At 40.2% G+C, this 18,250-nt stretch overlaps 1 protein-coding gene across 1 annotated transcript in view; it reads left to right on the top strand.

Moving 5' to 3' along the window:
• The window catches only part of LOC136875823 (zinc finger protein 813), a 166,276-nt gene that overhangs the window by 78,192 nt on the left and 69,834 nt on the right, over positions 1-18,250 (top strand). The window contains exon 3 of the mRNA XM_068228179.1: positions 9,433-9,561. Within this exon, the coding sequence (XP_068084280.1) occupies positions 9,433-9,561 (129 nt within the window). The remainder of the gene's footprint in view (positions 1-9,432; positions 9,562-18,250) is intronic.

Here is an 18,250-nt window from a genome sequence, read left to right as displayed (position 1 = left end):
CCCAATTTGGGAGAGAAAGAAATTGATGACTCTCTTTCCACGATCGTCGAAAATATTACTGGGCTAGCATCTGTAGTTAGTTTTTTTGATGAAAACGATCCGTCTCCTAATCAAATTAAGCGTGTGCAAGGCAGGCTGTATCACTTTGCAAATAGAGTTAATGATCTGTTGTCTCTAAAGGTGAATGACGTTCAGAGGAAGGACGCTAATACACTCCTTGAAACTATTTCTGAATTGTCTAATAAGGTCACTCAATTGCTAACCGGCGAAGTTCCTCCCAAAACTGATCAACCCGCCACAGTGAATGTAGGTAGTGATGAAGTGCCTCCTCAGGGAGAAGTCAATAGGATAACCGTGGCTGCTCAAACTATCTCTGCCCCATCGAACAACGAATCTGAACGCCGTGCGTCATTGGGTAACATCCGTTCTGAATTAACTTCTTTGCCATTGAAACCTTTACCTACTATGTCACCTGGGTTTAGCAGCTTGCCTCATCCATTGGCAATGTTGCTAAGAGGTATCTCTAAGTTTTCTGTCAACACCACTAGTGAAGTTATTTCATTTTTAAGATTTTTAGTGGAATTTCAGGATCATGCCCTTGTGTTTTCTCTTTCCCCTTGTCAGATTTTGCAAATCATCTATCCCTATGCAATTGGTATTCTTTCTGATAAAATAGTAAGAGCCATAGCTGAACAGTCATCTATCGAAGATTTCCATGCACATTTGCTTGCAAATTTTATTCCTGCCCGCGCCAGGTCATCTCTGATTCAGAAGTACTATTACCGTGTACAGCGCTTGGATGAAAACTTGGCTGATTTCATACAAGATATCAAATTCTACACTAGGGTGTTTGCTCTGCACTTTCCTGAAGATCAGATTGTACAGGCTATTGTAGAAGGTATTTCGCCATCCTACAGGTCATATTTGTGTTTCGCGGCGTGTCCGCAAACCTTCTCTGAACTTGAAGCATTGGCCGTCTCTGCGGAAGGAGTTAGGTACGCCGATTCTTTGCGTGTCGCGAAAGAACCCCCGCCTTCCTTTAGTAACACTCGGCCTCCACCTCGCCGACCAGTCAATCCCCGTAAATGTTATGCTTGCGGGTCGCCTGACCATCTGCGCAACAAGTGTCCACTGATCAAGCCAAGTGGGACTAGGAATGGAGCTGGTTCATCACAAGGCTGCTTTAAATGTGGGGCTTTCTCACATATCGCCAAGAATTGCCCAAACTCAAATAGCACCCCCTCCTGCTCAACTTCTGGTGCAAATTCCACCTATGCCAATAATAAAAAGTGACTAGCGGCTTCGGCTGAGTCGACTAATTCTGCTTTCCAAGGCTCAGCCCCGGGCAAAAAGGTCGAGAATTGAGGGAATGAGCAATCTTCAAAAATTTTTTTTGAATGCCCCAGAGAGTGTCTTAGGATTGCGGCGGATACCCCCGCACCTGTTCCTTTTCTTAAGATTGAGTTAAATAACGAGCCTATAACAGCTCTCTTAGATTCAGGCAGTGTTTGTTCCATTATTTCGGCTGATTGGTATTCTAAATTGAAATCTGTTTGTAAACTCCCTGACTATGACTCATCTCCTGTTAAATATGTTTCGGCTAATTCATCTCCATTAGAAATTCTAGGTTCCTTACATGTCAAAATTCGTGTTTTTAAATTTACATGGAAAATCAAATTGTTTGTGGCCAAGCATTTGTCTTGCCCCATTATATTGGGAGCTGACTTTATTTCTCACACTGGTCTTGTGCTCGATCTGCTGTCTAGGTCGTGCACATTCAAATTTGCTTCTAGTTGTAAAATCCCACTATTAAAGTGTAATTCTGTGTCATGTTCTTCTATTTCGCCTACCCAGGATGAGATGTTGTTAGACCTTAGACATCTACCTGAGGAGCAGGCTGATAGTATTCGCAAACTGTGTCAGTCGTTTCCCGAGGTGTTCTCTGATACTCTTGGTGTTACTGACCTTATTGAATACAAAATTGAGGTTACGGATTCGATTCCTGTCCGTTTTCCACCGTATAGGCTATCTCCACCTAAAATGAAGGCTCTGAAGGAAATCATCGATCAGATGTTGAAGGACGGTATTATTAGGCCCTCTAAGTCAGCGTATTCTTCGCCTATTTTTCTAGTACCGAAACCCCAAGGAGGCTTCAGGCCTGTCATTGATTACAGGGCTCTCAATCGGAAGGTGGTGTTACAATCTGTGCCCCTTCCCGACCTTCATTCTTGTTTTTCATGGTTTCGTAAGGCCAAGTTCTTCACCATCTTGGACTTAAATCAGGCCTATAATCAAATTCCCCTTGCCGAAGAGTCTAAACACCTTACAGCGTTTGCCACGGACTGGAATTTATATGAATACAACCGCGTGCCTTTCGGGCTCCCTACGGGAGCAGCTGTGCTCACTAGGCTACTAGATAGGGTCTTCTCCGACATCAAATTCGAGTACTTATATCACTACTTAGATGATGTCGTAGTATTTTCAGAGACTTTTGAAGAACACCTAGATCATCTGCGAGAAGTTCTCGATCGCCTTCGTAAGGCTGGGTTAACTGTTAAGTTGTCCAAGGTTGCCTTCGCTAAGCCCTCTATGTCTTTCCTAGGGCATATTGTGTCACCCGATGGTGTAGCAGTTGATCATTCTAGAACACAGGCCATCCGTGATTTTAAACCTCCTAAGGACATCAAAGGTATCGCTAGATTCATTGGTATGGTGAATTTCTTCAGAAAGTTTATTCCTAACTTCGCTAATAGAGCGGCGCCCTTGAACCTTCTTCGTAGGAAAGGCATCAAATTTGAGTGGGGACCTTCTCAACAAGCCGCTTTTGAAGACCTTAAATTAGCTCTCTGTAATGCCCCTGTACTTGCTATGCCTGATTTCTCGAAGAAATTCATCGTCCAAACCGACGCGTCGTCGTCGGCGGTAGCTGCAGTCCTTCTTCAAGAGACTGAACTAGGGAGGCGACCCATCGCCTATGCGTCTAGGACATTGTCAGCTCAAGAAGCAAAGTACTCCATATATGAGCTTGAAGGTTTGGCAGTTTTATTTGCCTTAGAAAAGTTCCGTCTCTATCTGGAACATGTCAAATTCGACTTGGAGACAGATAATCAAGCCTTAAGCTGGGTCTTAGGTAGGCCGCGTCGTACTGGTCGTATAGCCCGTTGGGCCATCCGTATTTCTGCCTTCCAATTCGATGTACGGCATATCAGAGGTACTGAAAATGTCGTTGCTGATGGACTCAGCCGTATGTTTTCTAACGACGTCGAGACCCATGAACCTGTCGACAGTTCATCACCTTCCGAGTCCATACTATCTGAGGTTAATGCCATCTTAACAGATGCTCCCATGCTCTTTAGAGATATTGAGAAGTACCAACGTGAAGATCCGACGCTGGCTCCGATAATGGAAACCCTTTCTTCTGGGGAACATGTTGTCCCTTATGTTCTGAGGAATGGTGTTTTATGTTGCCCTTCGAGGCATGACAAGATGATGAAAGTTGTCGTTCCAGCTGTTCTGGTACCTATGATCTTTAAGTATTATCATGAGACCCCATTGGGAGGGCATCTTGGAATCTTTAAAACCCGTGAAAAGATTCGGGAAATGTTCATCTGGAAAGGTATGGACGGTGAAATCCGTGAACTTGTAAAAGCTTGTAAATCGTGTTTGCTTAGTAAACCCACCATGTCCACCAAGGTAGGCCTTTTGTCTTCGCATCAAGCGTCGCGCCCCATGGAACGCCTGTATATCGATTATGTAGGACCCTTCCCCCAGTCAAAGGGTAATGCTAACAAGTTCATCCTTGTGTGTGTAGATGGGTTTACTAGATTTTCCTGGTTATTCCCGACTAAGCTGGCTACCGCTCAGTCCACCATTACTTGCTTAAATTCTATTTTTGCTTCTTTTGGTCCGTGTCAATATATTGTATCTGATAATGCTAAGGCGTTCACATCAAATTTATTTCGTAAATTCTGCTTTGACTTGTCCATCTCTCATGTAACTACTTCACCTTATTACCCTCAACCATCTCTGGCTGAACGGGTTAACCGTAATCTCAGGTCCGCACTCATTGCCTATCATCATGAAGATCCTTCCAGGTGGGACACGTCCCTGCATTGGATAGCTTTTGCTTTGAATTCAGCGGTTCATGAATCTCACAAGTTTACTCCAGCTTCTTTGATGTTTAAGTTTGTTCCCAACTCGCCGCTCTCTAACCTCTGGTCTCTGAATGACATTCTACCCGAGACAATAGATCCGGACAGCATTAAAGATCTTTGGAAGAAGGCTAAAGCCAATCTTAAAGTGTCTCATGAAAAGGTTAGGGAAAGGTATGATCGTGGACGGAGACCCACCCCTTTGAAGGTAGGTGACCAGGTTATGGTCAAGAATTTTGTTCCCGCGGGCAAACTTGCCCCCAGATTTCATGGACCTTGTATCATTCTCGATTTTCTCACACCGGTTACATTGTTACTAAGCAATCCAGCTACCGAGAGGATATTTAGGGTTCACCTGTCCCAGGTGAAACCGGTGTAAATTTAGTTTCAACTTGCTTCATATAATTTGAAAGGAATATGAAGGTTATATTTTGTTTTGAGTTTTCAATTTCTAGGCATTCTGCCCCTTCTATAAGAAATTGTCTCTTATGTGAGCATGTTTGTGAAACCTGCCCCGACCCATTAAACTGCCATCCTGTCTTTGCCACGGCCATTACCACGCTCCCGTCTCCTGCTCCACTCTACACAGTGGCTTAATGAATACCATGGATATCTGCACGCCGCTGGCCCCTCAATCTCTCTACAAGCCTGTGCCCTCAAAGAAACATGATGGTCCAACACAATTCTGCCGCCTAGCTTTAATGTTTCAGTGCCCCCGCAGCCGCGCAGCGCCGTGCAGCAACTGGGGAGGGGGATGGGCCCCCTCCTCTCCAGCGAAGACGACATGTGCCCGGCGAGCCGGAGCTCTCCTCCCGGCCAAGGCTGATGTGCGGCGCACGACCTGCTAATTGCCCGCAGCCTGTATCTGTTCACCGCGGGCGCGGCGTACTTCAACACCTCTGCTCCCCTCATAGTGCGGGCGAGCGGTATCTCAGGGTACTTGAGGGGTCCGAGCGGCCTCCGTTGGACGCAAGCTGCAACGGCCGGTCTGGCCATCCGACTCAATCTACATCAGCTACATGGACAGTCACCATAAGCAATAACTACACTTGGGAATTCAACAACCATATTTGGTGGACATTGCAAAATTTTTCTTCACCTTTAAGTATTAAAAGTTTATCTTCAGAAATTCAAATTCTACAAACATAAAGACTTTCATTCACCTGCAACAACAACATTTTGAAACTGAATTAAGAAACCTTGTAAATGCTTCTGCTATCTATCTTCGTATCAACATCATTACTTGGACTTTGTTTCAAACTGATTTCATGTGTCACCCCTGGAGGAACTTTTGGGGGGGGAGGTCTGTACCGGGCGGTACACCTCTACACCGTTTATTTAAAAGTTGCGCCAGTTGAAACTCCTCTTCTGGAGGAAGGTTGAACTTTATCTATTCTATTAATTCTCTACTTTCTCAGAAGATGTCACCACGTGGAAAATTTTGAGTTTTTGAACTGTGTCACTTTTGATGTGTTTTTGTTTCGCTTGAAGTAAGAAGTGTGAACTTTCTCTTCTAGAGGACACTACTGAAGATCAACAATAGCGCACCCTAGTGCGGAGTCAAAGAACTATTTTGTTGGAGAAATTTTTATTTCAAGAGTTTGTTCTTTGTTAAATTTCTTTCTGTCATGGTTTAAGTTGGCTGTATACCCCTCTTTTTCCCCTTATTTTGGATCTAGCCAATCCCGAATTCCTTTAATTAATTTTCCACCAATAATGTGTTTCTTCTTCCTCTATGTAGGGGTTTCTTTTCCCTAGCCAATAAAAACTTTGAGGGAGGGTGTTTTATTTCCCCTAACGCCTAGAATCTTCCGCGAGAGGATATAAACTGCTGATTTTAGGGTCTCCAGGCCACTTCTGTTCCATCTTTCAGTGTATTAAGTACATAGCAGGAGGCGGGAAGCGCCTCTTTCTTCGGCGGCGTCTACAACAAGGTAATGGCCAAGTAATAACTTCTTTCTTCGCTTGCTCAGCAGTTTAACCTTCGGGGCGGGTTCTAGGCCTTCCACCATGTAACTTTCCTTTAAAATGTAAAAACAACTGGTATCTGTTCTATCTTTTAAAGCTACATCCTGGGATAGAGAGTGCTAACCCTCTCGAGCTCCCACTCATATTGTTTTGAGGTGAACTTATTTTCTCAACCTATTCTTCCGTAATGTAATGTAAATTGTCTTGTTCTTAAGTCACCTCGGTAGTATGGGATTAGCCCTTGTATTTACGGCCTAGTGCCAAGTAGGTCTTAAAAACAAAATGTCTTAGGAGTGCAAGTTCGCCTCCTCTCAAATTGTGATTTTAGAGGTCTTGTAATCAACCTTCTTTCATTTAATAGACCTCAGTAGGTTGGGTATTTTACCCCTGTGCATATGACTTTGGAGGCCGGCTTAAAGGTTGAATTAGGAGTGGCCTAAGATAGGCTTTTACTTTAGGGCAAGTAGCCCCTTTGTAAATCGTGGTTCCTGCCTCAAGAAGGCTTTTATATGTAATTGGAAGCAAATGTTTCTGGCATGTTTGGGGGTTTTCGGCCCCTTTGTTGAATAGCTTATATTTGTAAAGTTGGGCTCTTTGCTCAAGACTTATGTATCTGATTCTTGAAGCCCCAAAGGGGGTAACTGTGTAAATTGTTCCTTTCAAATCGTGTGTCGGCTACTAAGTACCTGTTCTATTTTTTGTTATCTAATTTTGAGAAGAAAATATAACCTTGTTAAATTTTAATTAATTTCTCTTTAGTAGCTTGAGATCCATTCACCACCCAGCACCTTCTTTCACGCCTACCTACCACAAAAACACGGTAACAATCCCCAAAGGGAACTTTCACCCCATCAACGCAGTAATTAAAACTGAGAGGGCTTTTCCTATTTGTGAAACTCACAACCTGACTTTTATCCCCGTTTATCATCATACCATTGCCTACTGTCCATCTCACAACATTATCGACGTCATTTCGCAGTTGCTCACGATCTTGTAACTTATTTATTACTCTGTACAGAATAACGTTATCTGCGAAAAGCCTTATCTCTGATTCCACTTGTTTACACATATCATCGATATATATAAGAGAACATAAAGGTCCAATAATACTGCCTTGAGGAATTCCCCTCTTAATTATTATGGGGTCAGATAGAGCTTTGCCTACTCTAATTCTCTGAGTTCTATTTTCTAGAAATATAGCCACCCATTCAGTCACTCTTTTTTTCTAGTCTAATAGCACTCATTTTTGCCAGTAGTCTTCCATGATCTACCCTATCAAATGCCAATCGCAATATAGTCCATTTGGCCTCTTGAATCCAGGATATCTGCTATATCTTGCTGAAATCCTAAAAGTTGGGCTTCATTGGAATAACCTTTCCTAAACCCAGACTGCCTTCTGTCAAACCAGTTATTAATTTTACAAACATGTCTTATATAATCAGAAAGAATGCCTTCCCAAAGCTTACTTACATTGCATGTCAAACTGACCGGCCTGTAATTTTCAGCTTTATGTCTATCACCCTTTCCTTTATATACAGGGGCTACTATAGCAACTATCCATTCATCTGGTATAGCTCCTCCCACCAAACAATAATCAAATAAGTACTTCAGATATGGTACTATATCCCAACCCATTGTCTTTAGTATATCCCCCGAAACCTTATCAATTCCAGCCGCTTTTCTAGTTTTCAAATTTTGTATCTTACTGTAAATGTCATTGTTATCATAGGTAAATTTTAATACTTCTTTAGTATTAGTCACCTCCTCTATCTGGACATTATCCTTTTAACCAACAATCTTTACATACTGCTGACTGAATACTTCTGCCTTTTGAAGATCCTCGCATACACACTCCCCTTGTTCATTAATGATTCCTGGAATGTCCTTCTTGGAACCTGTTTCTGCCTTAAAGTACCTATACTTACTCTTCCATTTTTCACTAAAATTAGTGTGGCCACCAGTTATGCTTGCCATCATGTTATCCTTAGCTGACTTGTTTGCTAGATTCAATTTCCTAATAAGTTCCTTCAATTTCTCCTTACTTCCACAGCCATTTCGAACTCTGTTTCTTTCCAACCTGCACCTCCTTCTTAGTCTCTTTACTTCTCTGTTATAATATAGTGGATCTTTACTATTCCTTACCACCTTTAAAGGTACAAACCTATTTTCACATTCCTCAACAATTGCTTTAAACCCATCCCAGAGTCTGTTTACATTTTTATTTACCGTTTTCCACTGATCATAGTTGCTTAATAAAAACTCCCTCATGCCTGTTTTATCAGCCATATGGCACTGCCTAACAGTGCTAATTTTCATCTCTTCCTTTCTTTCACATTTATTTTTAATTACCACAAAAACAGCTTCATGATCACAAATACCATCTATTACTTCGGTTTCTCTATAGAGCTCATCTGGTTTCATCAGTACCACATCCAGGATATTTTTCCCTCTGGTTGGTTCCATCACTTTCTGAATCAGCTGTCCTTCCCATATTAACTTATTTGCCATTTGTTGGTCATGTTTCCTGTCATTTGCATTACCTTTCCATTGACATTTGGTAAATTGAGATCAGGCGCTATGATCACGTTCCTTTCCTTATCGTTTCCCACATAGCTGATTATCTTATCAAATAATTCTGAATCAGCATCTGCGCTACCCTTTCCTGGTCTGAACACTCCAAAGACATCAAGTTGCCTATTTCCTTTAGAGATGAGCCTTACCCCTAGAATTTCAGGTTTTTGTCATCTTTAACCTTTTTGTAGCTTACAAATTCTTCTTTCACCAGAATGAATACTCCCCCTCCCACCATTCCTATCCTATCTCTACGATACACCCTCCAGTTTCGTGAGAAAATTTCTGCATCCATTATATCATTTCTCAGCTATGATTCAACTCCTATTACAATATCTGGTAAATATATATCTATTAAATTACTTAATTCTCTTCCTTTCTTTACAATACCTCTAGAGTTCAACACTAACAGTCTCCCTACTTGATTTCCAGTTCCCTGTTCTCTTAATAGGTTTGATCAGAAACAGACATTATTTAAACAACAGTGAAAACAGCCAGAACAATGCATATATCCCAATAATGAAACAAAATATGGAATAAGAAACACAAGATTGATGTAGGCAGGTGAGCCAAATCCCACAAAGATCAGTGTAGATAAACAAGTTACTTGTTGGGAACTTACAGATAATGATTTAGTGCTCGCTTGTTGTTTTAAGGGGCCTAACATCGAAGGTCAACTGTCACTCAGGAAGCAATGAGTGTGCCATTTCATTTTCCCTACTGTTTGTGCTCTTCTTTCTAGGAAACGGTTCAACAGGCTTCCTTCCCTGGTGTTGAAGTTATATATATTAAGCAAGAAAATACGCTCGTTACTGCAGCAAATGCAGAGGAAGAAAGTTTATCTTCAATTACTGGTGAAGATTTCCCGGCTGTAAGTATTAAAATTATTCAATGTTTCATAGAACTAGTAATGTGTACATTTAATAACATCAAACTGAGAGGATTCATGAGTTCATGCTGCACATTTTCTAGAGAGTGCTTGGAATTCCTCTACGCCGTTTGTACAGTTATATAGAACCATATTTAAATGATAATGGTAGTCATTCCAATGAGCACTTCAGAGTAGCTGATGGACCAGAAGTTAATGTTAATGTCAGTCAATTTTATGAGCTTTCGATATTGTGCGCCTTCACATTTAATTTTCTTCTGACTCTGAAATAGTCAGTACAGTTAAACTGAATAAAACATACATACATACATACATATATTATCATTATAGACTGTTATGCCTTTCAGTGTTCAGTCTGCAAGCCTCTGTGAACTTACTAAACCTTGCCACAATCCTCTCTTCACAACTAGTACTATGGCCTCATTTAGTTCTATACCTCTTATCTTTAAATCGTTAGAAACTGAGTCTAACCATCGTTGTTTTGGTCTCCCTCTACTTCTCTTATCCTCCATAGCAGAGTCCATTATTCTCCTAGGTAACCTATCTTCCTCCATTCACCTCACACCACCGAAGCCGGTTTATGCGTACAGCTTCATCTATTGAGTTCATTCCTTACTTAGCCTTTATATCCTCATTCCAAATACCCTCCAGCCATTGTTCTTGCTGCTTTCTTGTAACTGACAGTATTAGGGACCAAGGAATACTGGTGTACAACTCGTACAGGTATATAGAAAAAGAGGTAAATATTACACAAAATGTGTATTATTAACTAAGAGAGTATTTACTGTACTGTTGACTACACTGCTCATCCTTCGCCCAGTAAGTGGTTCGAAATATTCTTTTAATATACAGTAGTTACTTTCTTAGAGTGGCTATAGAATTATCTAACATGCAACATTTTCTGTGAATGAAACATTTTAATTGCTACTATTGTACCTGTATTTACAACATTAACACCAATTTATTCCAAATGGAAACTACACAAACACTGCTTCCTACCAAAATAGTCCAGAATCGATCTCTGTTTACACTTCTTATTTCTTATGACCTCCATTTGTTTTTCACCCCCCTCTACGGATGACAGATACTTGCTCGGTAACAAACAGTCCAGTTTCATCGACGTTGCTGGTCAGCTTCTGCAATCTTCTGTCGATCCATTCTTCCGCAGTTTCATCGCTAACTGCATTACATTCCCCGCACCATCAGTTGGAATGCCTGCGACTCTTGAAGTTCCAAACCAACTTTTTACAATTTTTTCCATTTTCTCGTATATGTAGTACGGCGCATACTTCCTTTTCTTGGAGTTTGGTCCGCATTCTGAAGCACTTGGTGTAATGCTTCCTCTGTTTTTCACAGTTGTATTCAGCGTGGATACAGGAGGCTGCAATTCGCGTGCAAATGAAACACGTGTTCCGCGGCACGAATCAGCCTTTTCTAATACTCGAACTTTCTCATCCATAGTGAGTTTTTCTTTCCTTTTTATTCCATTATTAGCAGGAAAACAATAAAGCAATAACAAAGAAGTATTAACAAATACACACGGCGGGAAAGGAAGATCGCGGAAATTCACTTTGACTGCTCGACTCACGTAACAAGAACAAAAAACGTAACAAATAACAAAAATAATTGTGACGAATCAGCGACAACAACTCCAACAACTCCAACAACAAACGCAAGTGTAAAACAATAACCGTGAAATAACAAACTCGGGCAAGACAAACACTGAATCTTGGTAAGCAGTTCTTCTTCTTCTTCTTCTTCTTCTTCTAATTTGCGGTGATATTTGTTTACTTGCATTCAAAAGTCATACGATTATGTGAGATTTAGACAGTTAGTTCAACTTGTTAGGCATCATTTCATAGTTCTTCTCACCGCATCAATCTGTGTTAGCAATATAATTTACACTTGTCTCGGCTCGGCTGATGATGGTCCTTGCAGTATTGTAAACATTGCATGACATATGTATTGAGAAGGTGGAAATAATTGTTTGTATTTACTTTACGTGTAATCTTAACTCAATACGGAACTAACTACGAAGTTTATAACCTTAAACACCTGATATCAAAGAATGCGCTGCGTTGGTTAAGCAGAAGTTCAATACTGGGTTTCTAAGAGTTCTGGTTGTTTGATTTGGTCATCATGCTATGGTTACTCAAAGCATTTTAGGTTAGTTGCATCGCCATTTTACCTTGATTACTTTTGCTCTCGAACGGCAGGTTGAGGCGTAAATGGCGGGAAGCATAAAATGTCACAAACATAAATATGAGGATTTTAATACATTGTGAGCATAGGAAATCTCAGGGATCAACAAGAAATGTTGTAAAAGATGGGAAAACGTAAAAGCCAGGAACGTAAATGGAGGGTAATACTGTATGAATAAGATATCCTGAGTCCACCCATCTTTTGCTCCCATAAAGCAAAGTTGGTCTGAAAACAGACCGATGTAAAGATAGTTTCGTCCAGGAGCTGACTTCCTTCTTACAGAATACTGTTGATCACAACTGCGAGCTCACTGCATTAGCTTTACTGCACCTTGATTCAATCTCACGTACTATATTAACATCCTGGGAAGTCCGGCTCCATGGCTAAAGGGTCTTTGGTCACAAGGGTCAGGGGTTCGATTCCTGGCAGGGTCGGGAATTTTAACAATAATTGGTTGATTTCACTGGCACAGGAGCTGGGTGTATGTGTCGTCTTGATCATCATTTCATCCTCATTACAACGTGCAGGTCGCCTACGGGAGTCAAATCAGATGACCTGCAAATTGCGAGCTGAACTTGTCCTTGGACACTCCCGGCACTAAAAAGACATACGCCATTTCATTTTTCATCGTGGAAAAAGACACTTCGTAAATACTTGAAATTATCTACCTGTTGCACCTTTGTATTACCAATCTGACAGTCAGTTCTCTCAGATTTCTTACCTACTGACATCAATTTAATCTTCAAAAGGCTAATTTTCATACCATACTCATTGCACCTATTTTCAAGTTCCAAGATATTACAACTGTCATTTGATTCGCAGTTTAAAACCTCCGAACTCTTCAAAACTACGGTAGTTAAAGTCGTACAAGCTCCTGTATTAACAAATTTTGCAGCTTCACACATGAAATCATTAACAATGTTTATAATCCACACGAACCGTTCTGATGGATAGAAGAAGATATTACACCGATCTTGCTTAGTGGAGAACTGCATTCTTCTTGTTGAATTAGGCTACGGCATGATTCACAAGTTACTTCTTTTCTTATTTCCTTCACAACGAACCCACTGAGGAAAGCAAGTTTACCTCCAGACCTGCGTAATAACAGTATGGTTATTATTTACAATACTGTTATCTAATAACCAACAGTAAATCAATTTTGTAAAACTGAGTATACGTACAATGCGGCTTGTGAAGATTTTGCAGGATTTCTGTCGCTGTTCCTGGAATGTTAGGGATCACTTCCGATGGGACTGATTGAGATGACTTGACACAGCTAATAACATTCATCTCACGAGAATGTTGATTTTGCCGTTTCAAAGGAATTCCTATCTTCAGGCCTTGAATTCAGCCTGAAGTTCTCCTCAAAATGCTAAAGAAGTTAAATACTCTAGTTAGCACAAAATGAAAGCCAGACGACAATAAGTATCGGATACAGAACACGTAGTTAGCCGAATAGCTGAGAAAACTCGCCCCTTGCATGCTTCCTTCACATCCTCAAGACAGACTCTCCAGACAGTGAAGCCTGTCATCATCTGTGTTCAAAAAATGGACCTTGTCAGGGCAAAACTTAGCGTTGTTGTGACTGCTAACATCATGGATATTGAACTATTTCTGAATCATTTTCATGAAGTATACAGTCGCTGTGCAGTCTTGGAACAAGTGAGCTTTTGGATGTCCAGAATGTTTTTGGAGAGCCACTTATTGTCTCTTCTCCGTCAAACATAGTCTTCTCTAAAAAGGTGTTTCTTACGTTCATTAAATTGTGACATTAGTCAAATGCAAGAAATAAGGGTCGGTTCTGGTCATTTGGGTGAGTAATTTGTGGCTTCAAAATCTTGCTATTGGAAAGTCGTCTCATCATATTAACATTGGTCTTATGATTATTGGAAACTAGACGTATTACAAGAAATCCACAAGCCTCAACCTCTTTGATAACAGACAGTGTCAAATTATACAGTTCCTTGCCTGAGATTCGTTTGGTAAAGAAGTACGCGGCTGGAAGTCTGTACTTAGTTCATAACCCCGCTATCATGAAACAAAGCAAGTTATTGGCGAGAATTTCAGCTTCCCTCACATTCTGACGTTCTTAATTTCGGATATCCTATTATCTGGAACAGATGTGGTTTTGTGACCAAAGAAAGTATCTAGCTTTTTGTCATATTGCAATTGTTGTGTTGTTGCCATTTCATCCACTATCAAGGAACGTACTCTTTCAGCCTCATTCAAATGTTCAGATTCTCTTTCACGAGGTTCGTAACTCCTGTGCCGCTCAAATACCTGGACAATGTGCTCTTAGAAGGCAACATTCCTAGCATACCTATAACCTTTGGGCGATATGGATTCCCAAACTATACTGTGTTTTACCATGGATTCTGTCCATCTCAGAGAGCATTTCTCAAAATTCGCTATTTGCTCAAGAAGGAATGAAGACTTGGCATTTGAGGGATCATGCTCAGCTATTTTAATTATTCCTGACAAGGCCTTATGATAATTATTGTTATAAATCTCCAACTCCTGATTAGTTTTATTCAGTTCGTTTTCAAGACATGAAAGTTTAGCCCTTACTCTCCACAGTTTTAGTCGCAATTTATTTGTTTCTATTTTGAGTAGCTTCTTGTCTAAAATGTCGCACTGGACATCAACGGAACGATGAAAGTCATGATTTGCGGGACACTCGTTCAGGGAAACACCTGAAGTATTACTTTCGACACAGCTTGGCTCAGTTGATTCATATTTCCGTTTCTTACCTTTGGCAATGACTGAACGTTTTATAATAGGTCTATGTTCTGCTTTGATCTGTTGGACTTTGTAAGATGGATAAGAAGGGAAAACAGAGGGAACAGCAGCATCCTGCAGTTTTTTAATTTTCAATCCAGGTCGATAGTCAGACTCACAAAAATGAAGGCTGCATACCACAGAAGATCTAGAATTTAAATTGGGCCTGAAGTCTGCTCTTGAAATAGCTTTAAGCCATTGTTTTCTGATGTCAGTTCGGTTGGGAAATTCGTGAAGTGATACTCCTTTCACTTTACTACTCCGGCATGCAGCAGTACACCATTGCTATTGACAGATAGAAACCTGCAATAGGACATTTTATGGCAAGATCGTAAGCAGTAACTAATTAAAACAAATATGTTACGATAGCCTTCAGTGAAGTAAGAAATTAGATTAAAAGGGTATGAGAAACTCGAACGGTGCGCGAGATTTAAGCATGCCTTGTAATTACTTCTTTTAATAAATTACTACCATTACATACCTTCTTATGATGAAATAAATAGTCTGTACTTCCACTAATATCACAACTCAACACAATCTCAGTAAACTACATAAAGAAACTACACTCGACACGCTGTTTATTCCCTCTTTCTTGTTGTTCCTAACGTGCCTTCATCCGCACTTCTAGCGCCACAGCAGCCAAAGTAGTCCCTACGTGATGTTCGCAAGCCTGAGAGGTATACTAGAGGGCGATGCCTGAGCGAAGAACTCCTTCTACCATCAATTCTCACCGCAGCACAGTTGTCAACATAAATGCCGTTGATTGATTTTAATTATCTGAAATTTTATTCCCTGTAACTTTTGTTATCTAGTACTTCTCGATAGGAGGGATTTAAAAATTAAATGTTAAGCGCCTTCACATAAACTACCATTTCATCCTGGGTGAAGTGTCTTAGTCCCCTTCTCTTCATACTGATTTTCATTAAATTCTGTTTACCCATTTTCTTGTGGATTGTCGTTGATATGGACTTAGAAACATTTCTGTTATAGCCAGTACAATAAGAATGTATCAGACGTATATGATTGGATATAACTTGAGTTATGCAGTATTTATTGATAGGACCACTAATAACAAACATCCACTCTCGGCAGCCCTGAAAATGGTTTTCCGTGGTTTCCCATTTTCACACCAGGCAAATGCTGGGGCTGTGCCTTAATTAAGGCCACAGCCGCTTCCTTCCACTTTCTAGGTCTTTCCTATTCCATCGTCGCCATAAGACATATCTGTGTCGGTGCGACCTAAAACAAATAGCAAAAAAACTTAGCTGATTAGTTAATTCAGTAATTTCTGAACTTAATATTTCTCCGAGAATAGGCTGTGTTTCGAACACGTTGTAAATTTGCTTATACGTGTGAAATAACTTTACGTCTTGAACTATGTCACTTTCTTTATTACGCCACAAAAACTGTGCAGTGATAGTCTCCGTATGAAATAACTTAAATTTATTCTTTCCACAAACTGAACTTTGTGTTATTTATTTCATTAACTGTGGAATACGTGGACATTGGTAATATTCAAGTATACTTTTGCTCTGAATCATCACTTCACGCGTAGTAACTTCGAGCAGACAGTTGAAGTATGTGTTGTAAATAATAGCACTGTTCCATTGTGAATAAACTCTCTAAATTCTTCTGTATAATTTTACTGCAATACTCTAAGATCTGTTGCATCCTCAAATTCTACAAACTTTTAAGACCTTTAAGCCCTCCATGAGACTAAATCACAAAGTGTACTCTATCACCCAGCCGTAGTACGAGTGACTCGAGTGAGTGCAACTACATGATATTCTAGATCATCTGGAGAATTCTGGAATTAGTGGATCTTCGAGATTCGCCAACGAGGGAGTTTCATGGTTCTGGCAGCCATTTCCTGACCTGGACGAGGAGGGCCAGGGTTCAACTGTATTACTGATGTCATATTACAGTAAGAGAACAGTTCAAACCTCTCATTCTCTGTACCTGTTCCAAGAGAGTGCACCACCGTACACGCCTCAGGTCTTCAAGCACAAAGTACGTGTATTTCTTCGTTTTCAGAAAATCCACTTATGAGATAGTGAAAATAAGTGAAAAATGAGTGTTGGAATCTCCTTAAAAATAAAGAAACAGATATTTTTTTGATTTTTGGAAAATCCTTTAAGCAGGTAAAAATGTCAAAAAGTGGTTGAATTATTTTTATGAGGATACTTATATCTTAAAAACTGAAGATGTAAACATTGATATTTGGAATATCCTTAAAAAGAAAGAACATACATTTATATTTCCAGAAAGTCCACTTAATGGGGAGGGAGGGGGGGTAAAGAAGTGAACAACTGAATTATTTTCTGTGAGGATACTTATATCTAAAATACAGAAAATATTACAAACATGAAAACTGGTATTTGGAATCTCCTTTAAAAATAAAGAAACTTGCACTTTTTGTATTCGGAAAACCCATTTAGGTTACGGTGGGGGAAAGGAAGGACTGAAGAAGGGGTTGAATTTTTTTAATGGGGATACTTATATCTCAAAAACTGAAGATGTTACTGACATGGAAATAGATATTTAGAATCTCCATTGAAAATAAAGAAACACGTATTCTTTTTGTTTTCGTCTTGAGAGAGGACTGTTTCTCATATGTACAGTTCTATGTCGCATGTTTCAGTAGCCTGGAGTAAATTCTTCAGTGAGTTTTTATACTTTAGGGATTTTCAAATGATGGCTTCGTGCAGCACCGAGGAACGAATACTTTTATCAAAGCAGCCTTGCGTGTTGGTAAGGTACCTTTAGTTTTTAGAAAAGCAGTAATTGCACCTATCTATAAGCAAGGGAACAGGAAGGATTGCAACAACTATCGAGGTATCTTATTGATTAGTATACCAGGCAAAGTATTCACTGGCATCTTGGAAGGGAGGGTGCGATCAGTCGTTGAGAGGAAGTTGGATGAAAACCAGTGTGGTTTCAGACCACAGAGAGGCTGTCAGGGTCAGATTTTCAGTATGCGCCAGGTAATTGAAAAATGCTACGAGAGGAATAGGCAGTTGTGTTTATGTTTCGTAGATCTAGAGAAAGCATATAACAGGGTACCAAAGGAACATACTGGGGACTATGGGATCAAGGGTAAATTATTAAAATCAATCGAAGGCATTTATGTTGACAATTGGGCTGAAGTGATAATTGATGGTAGAATGACTTCTTGGTTTAGGGTACTTACAGGAGTTAGACAAGGCTGTAATCTTTCACCTTTGTTGTTTGTACTTTACATGGATCATATGCTGAAAGATATCAAGTAGCAGGGAGGGATTCAGTTAGGTGGAAATGTAGTAAGCAGTTTGGCCTATGCTGACGACTTGGTCTTAATGGTAGTTTGTGCGGAAAGCCTGCAGTCTAATATCTTGGAACTTGAAAATAGGTGCAATGAGTATGGTATGAAAATGAGCCTTTCAAAGACTAAATTGATATCAGTAGGTAAGAAATTGAACCAAACTGGCTGTCAGATTGGTGATACAAAGCTGCAACAGGTAGATAATATCAAGTTTTAGGACGTGTCTTTTCCCCGGATGTTTATTTTATTTAGCGTCTATTATTGTAAGATCTACACTGTATACGTATGTCTGTAGCCTCTGGAGTCGCAAGAGCAAAGTCGCTAACACTCCCATTGTACATTCTTCGATGATGTGCTTCACTGTCTGTTGTGTAGCGCCACAGTCACACA

Source organism: Anabrus simplex, chromosome 6 (genome assembly GCF_040414725.1).
Source record: "Anabrus simplex isolate iqAnaSimp1 chromosome 6, ASM4041472v1, whole genome shotgun sequence".
Taxonomy (NCBI): Eukaryota; Metazoa; Arthropoda; class Insecta; order Orthoptera; family Tettigoniidae; genus Anabrus; species Anabrus simplex.
Note: the sequence above shows the minus strand (reverse complement) of the source record. Positions and strands in the feature narration are given on the sequence as shown.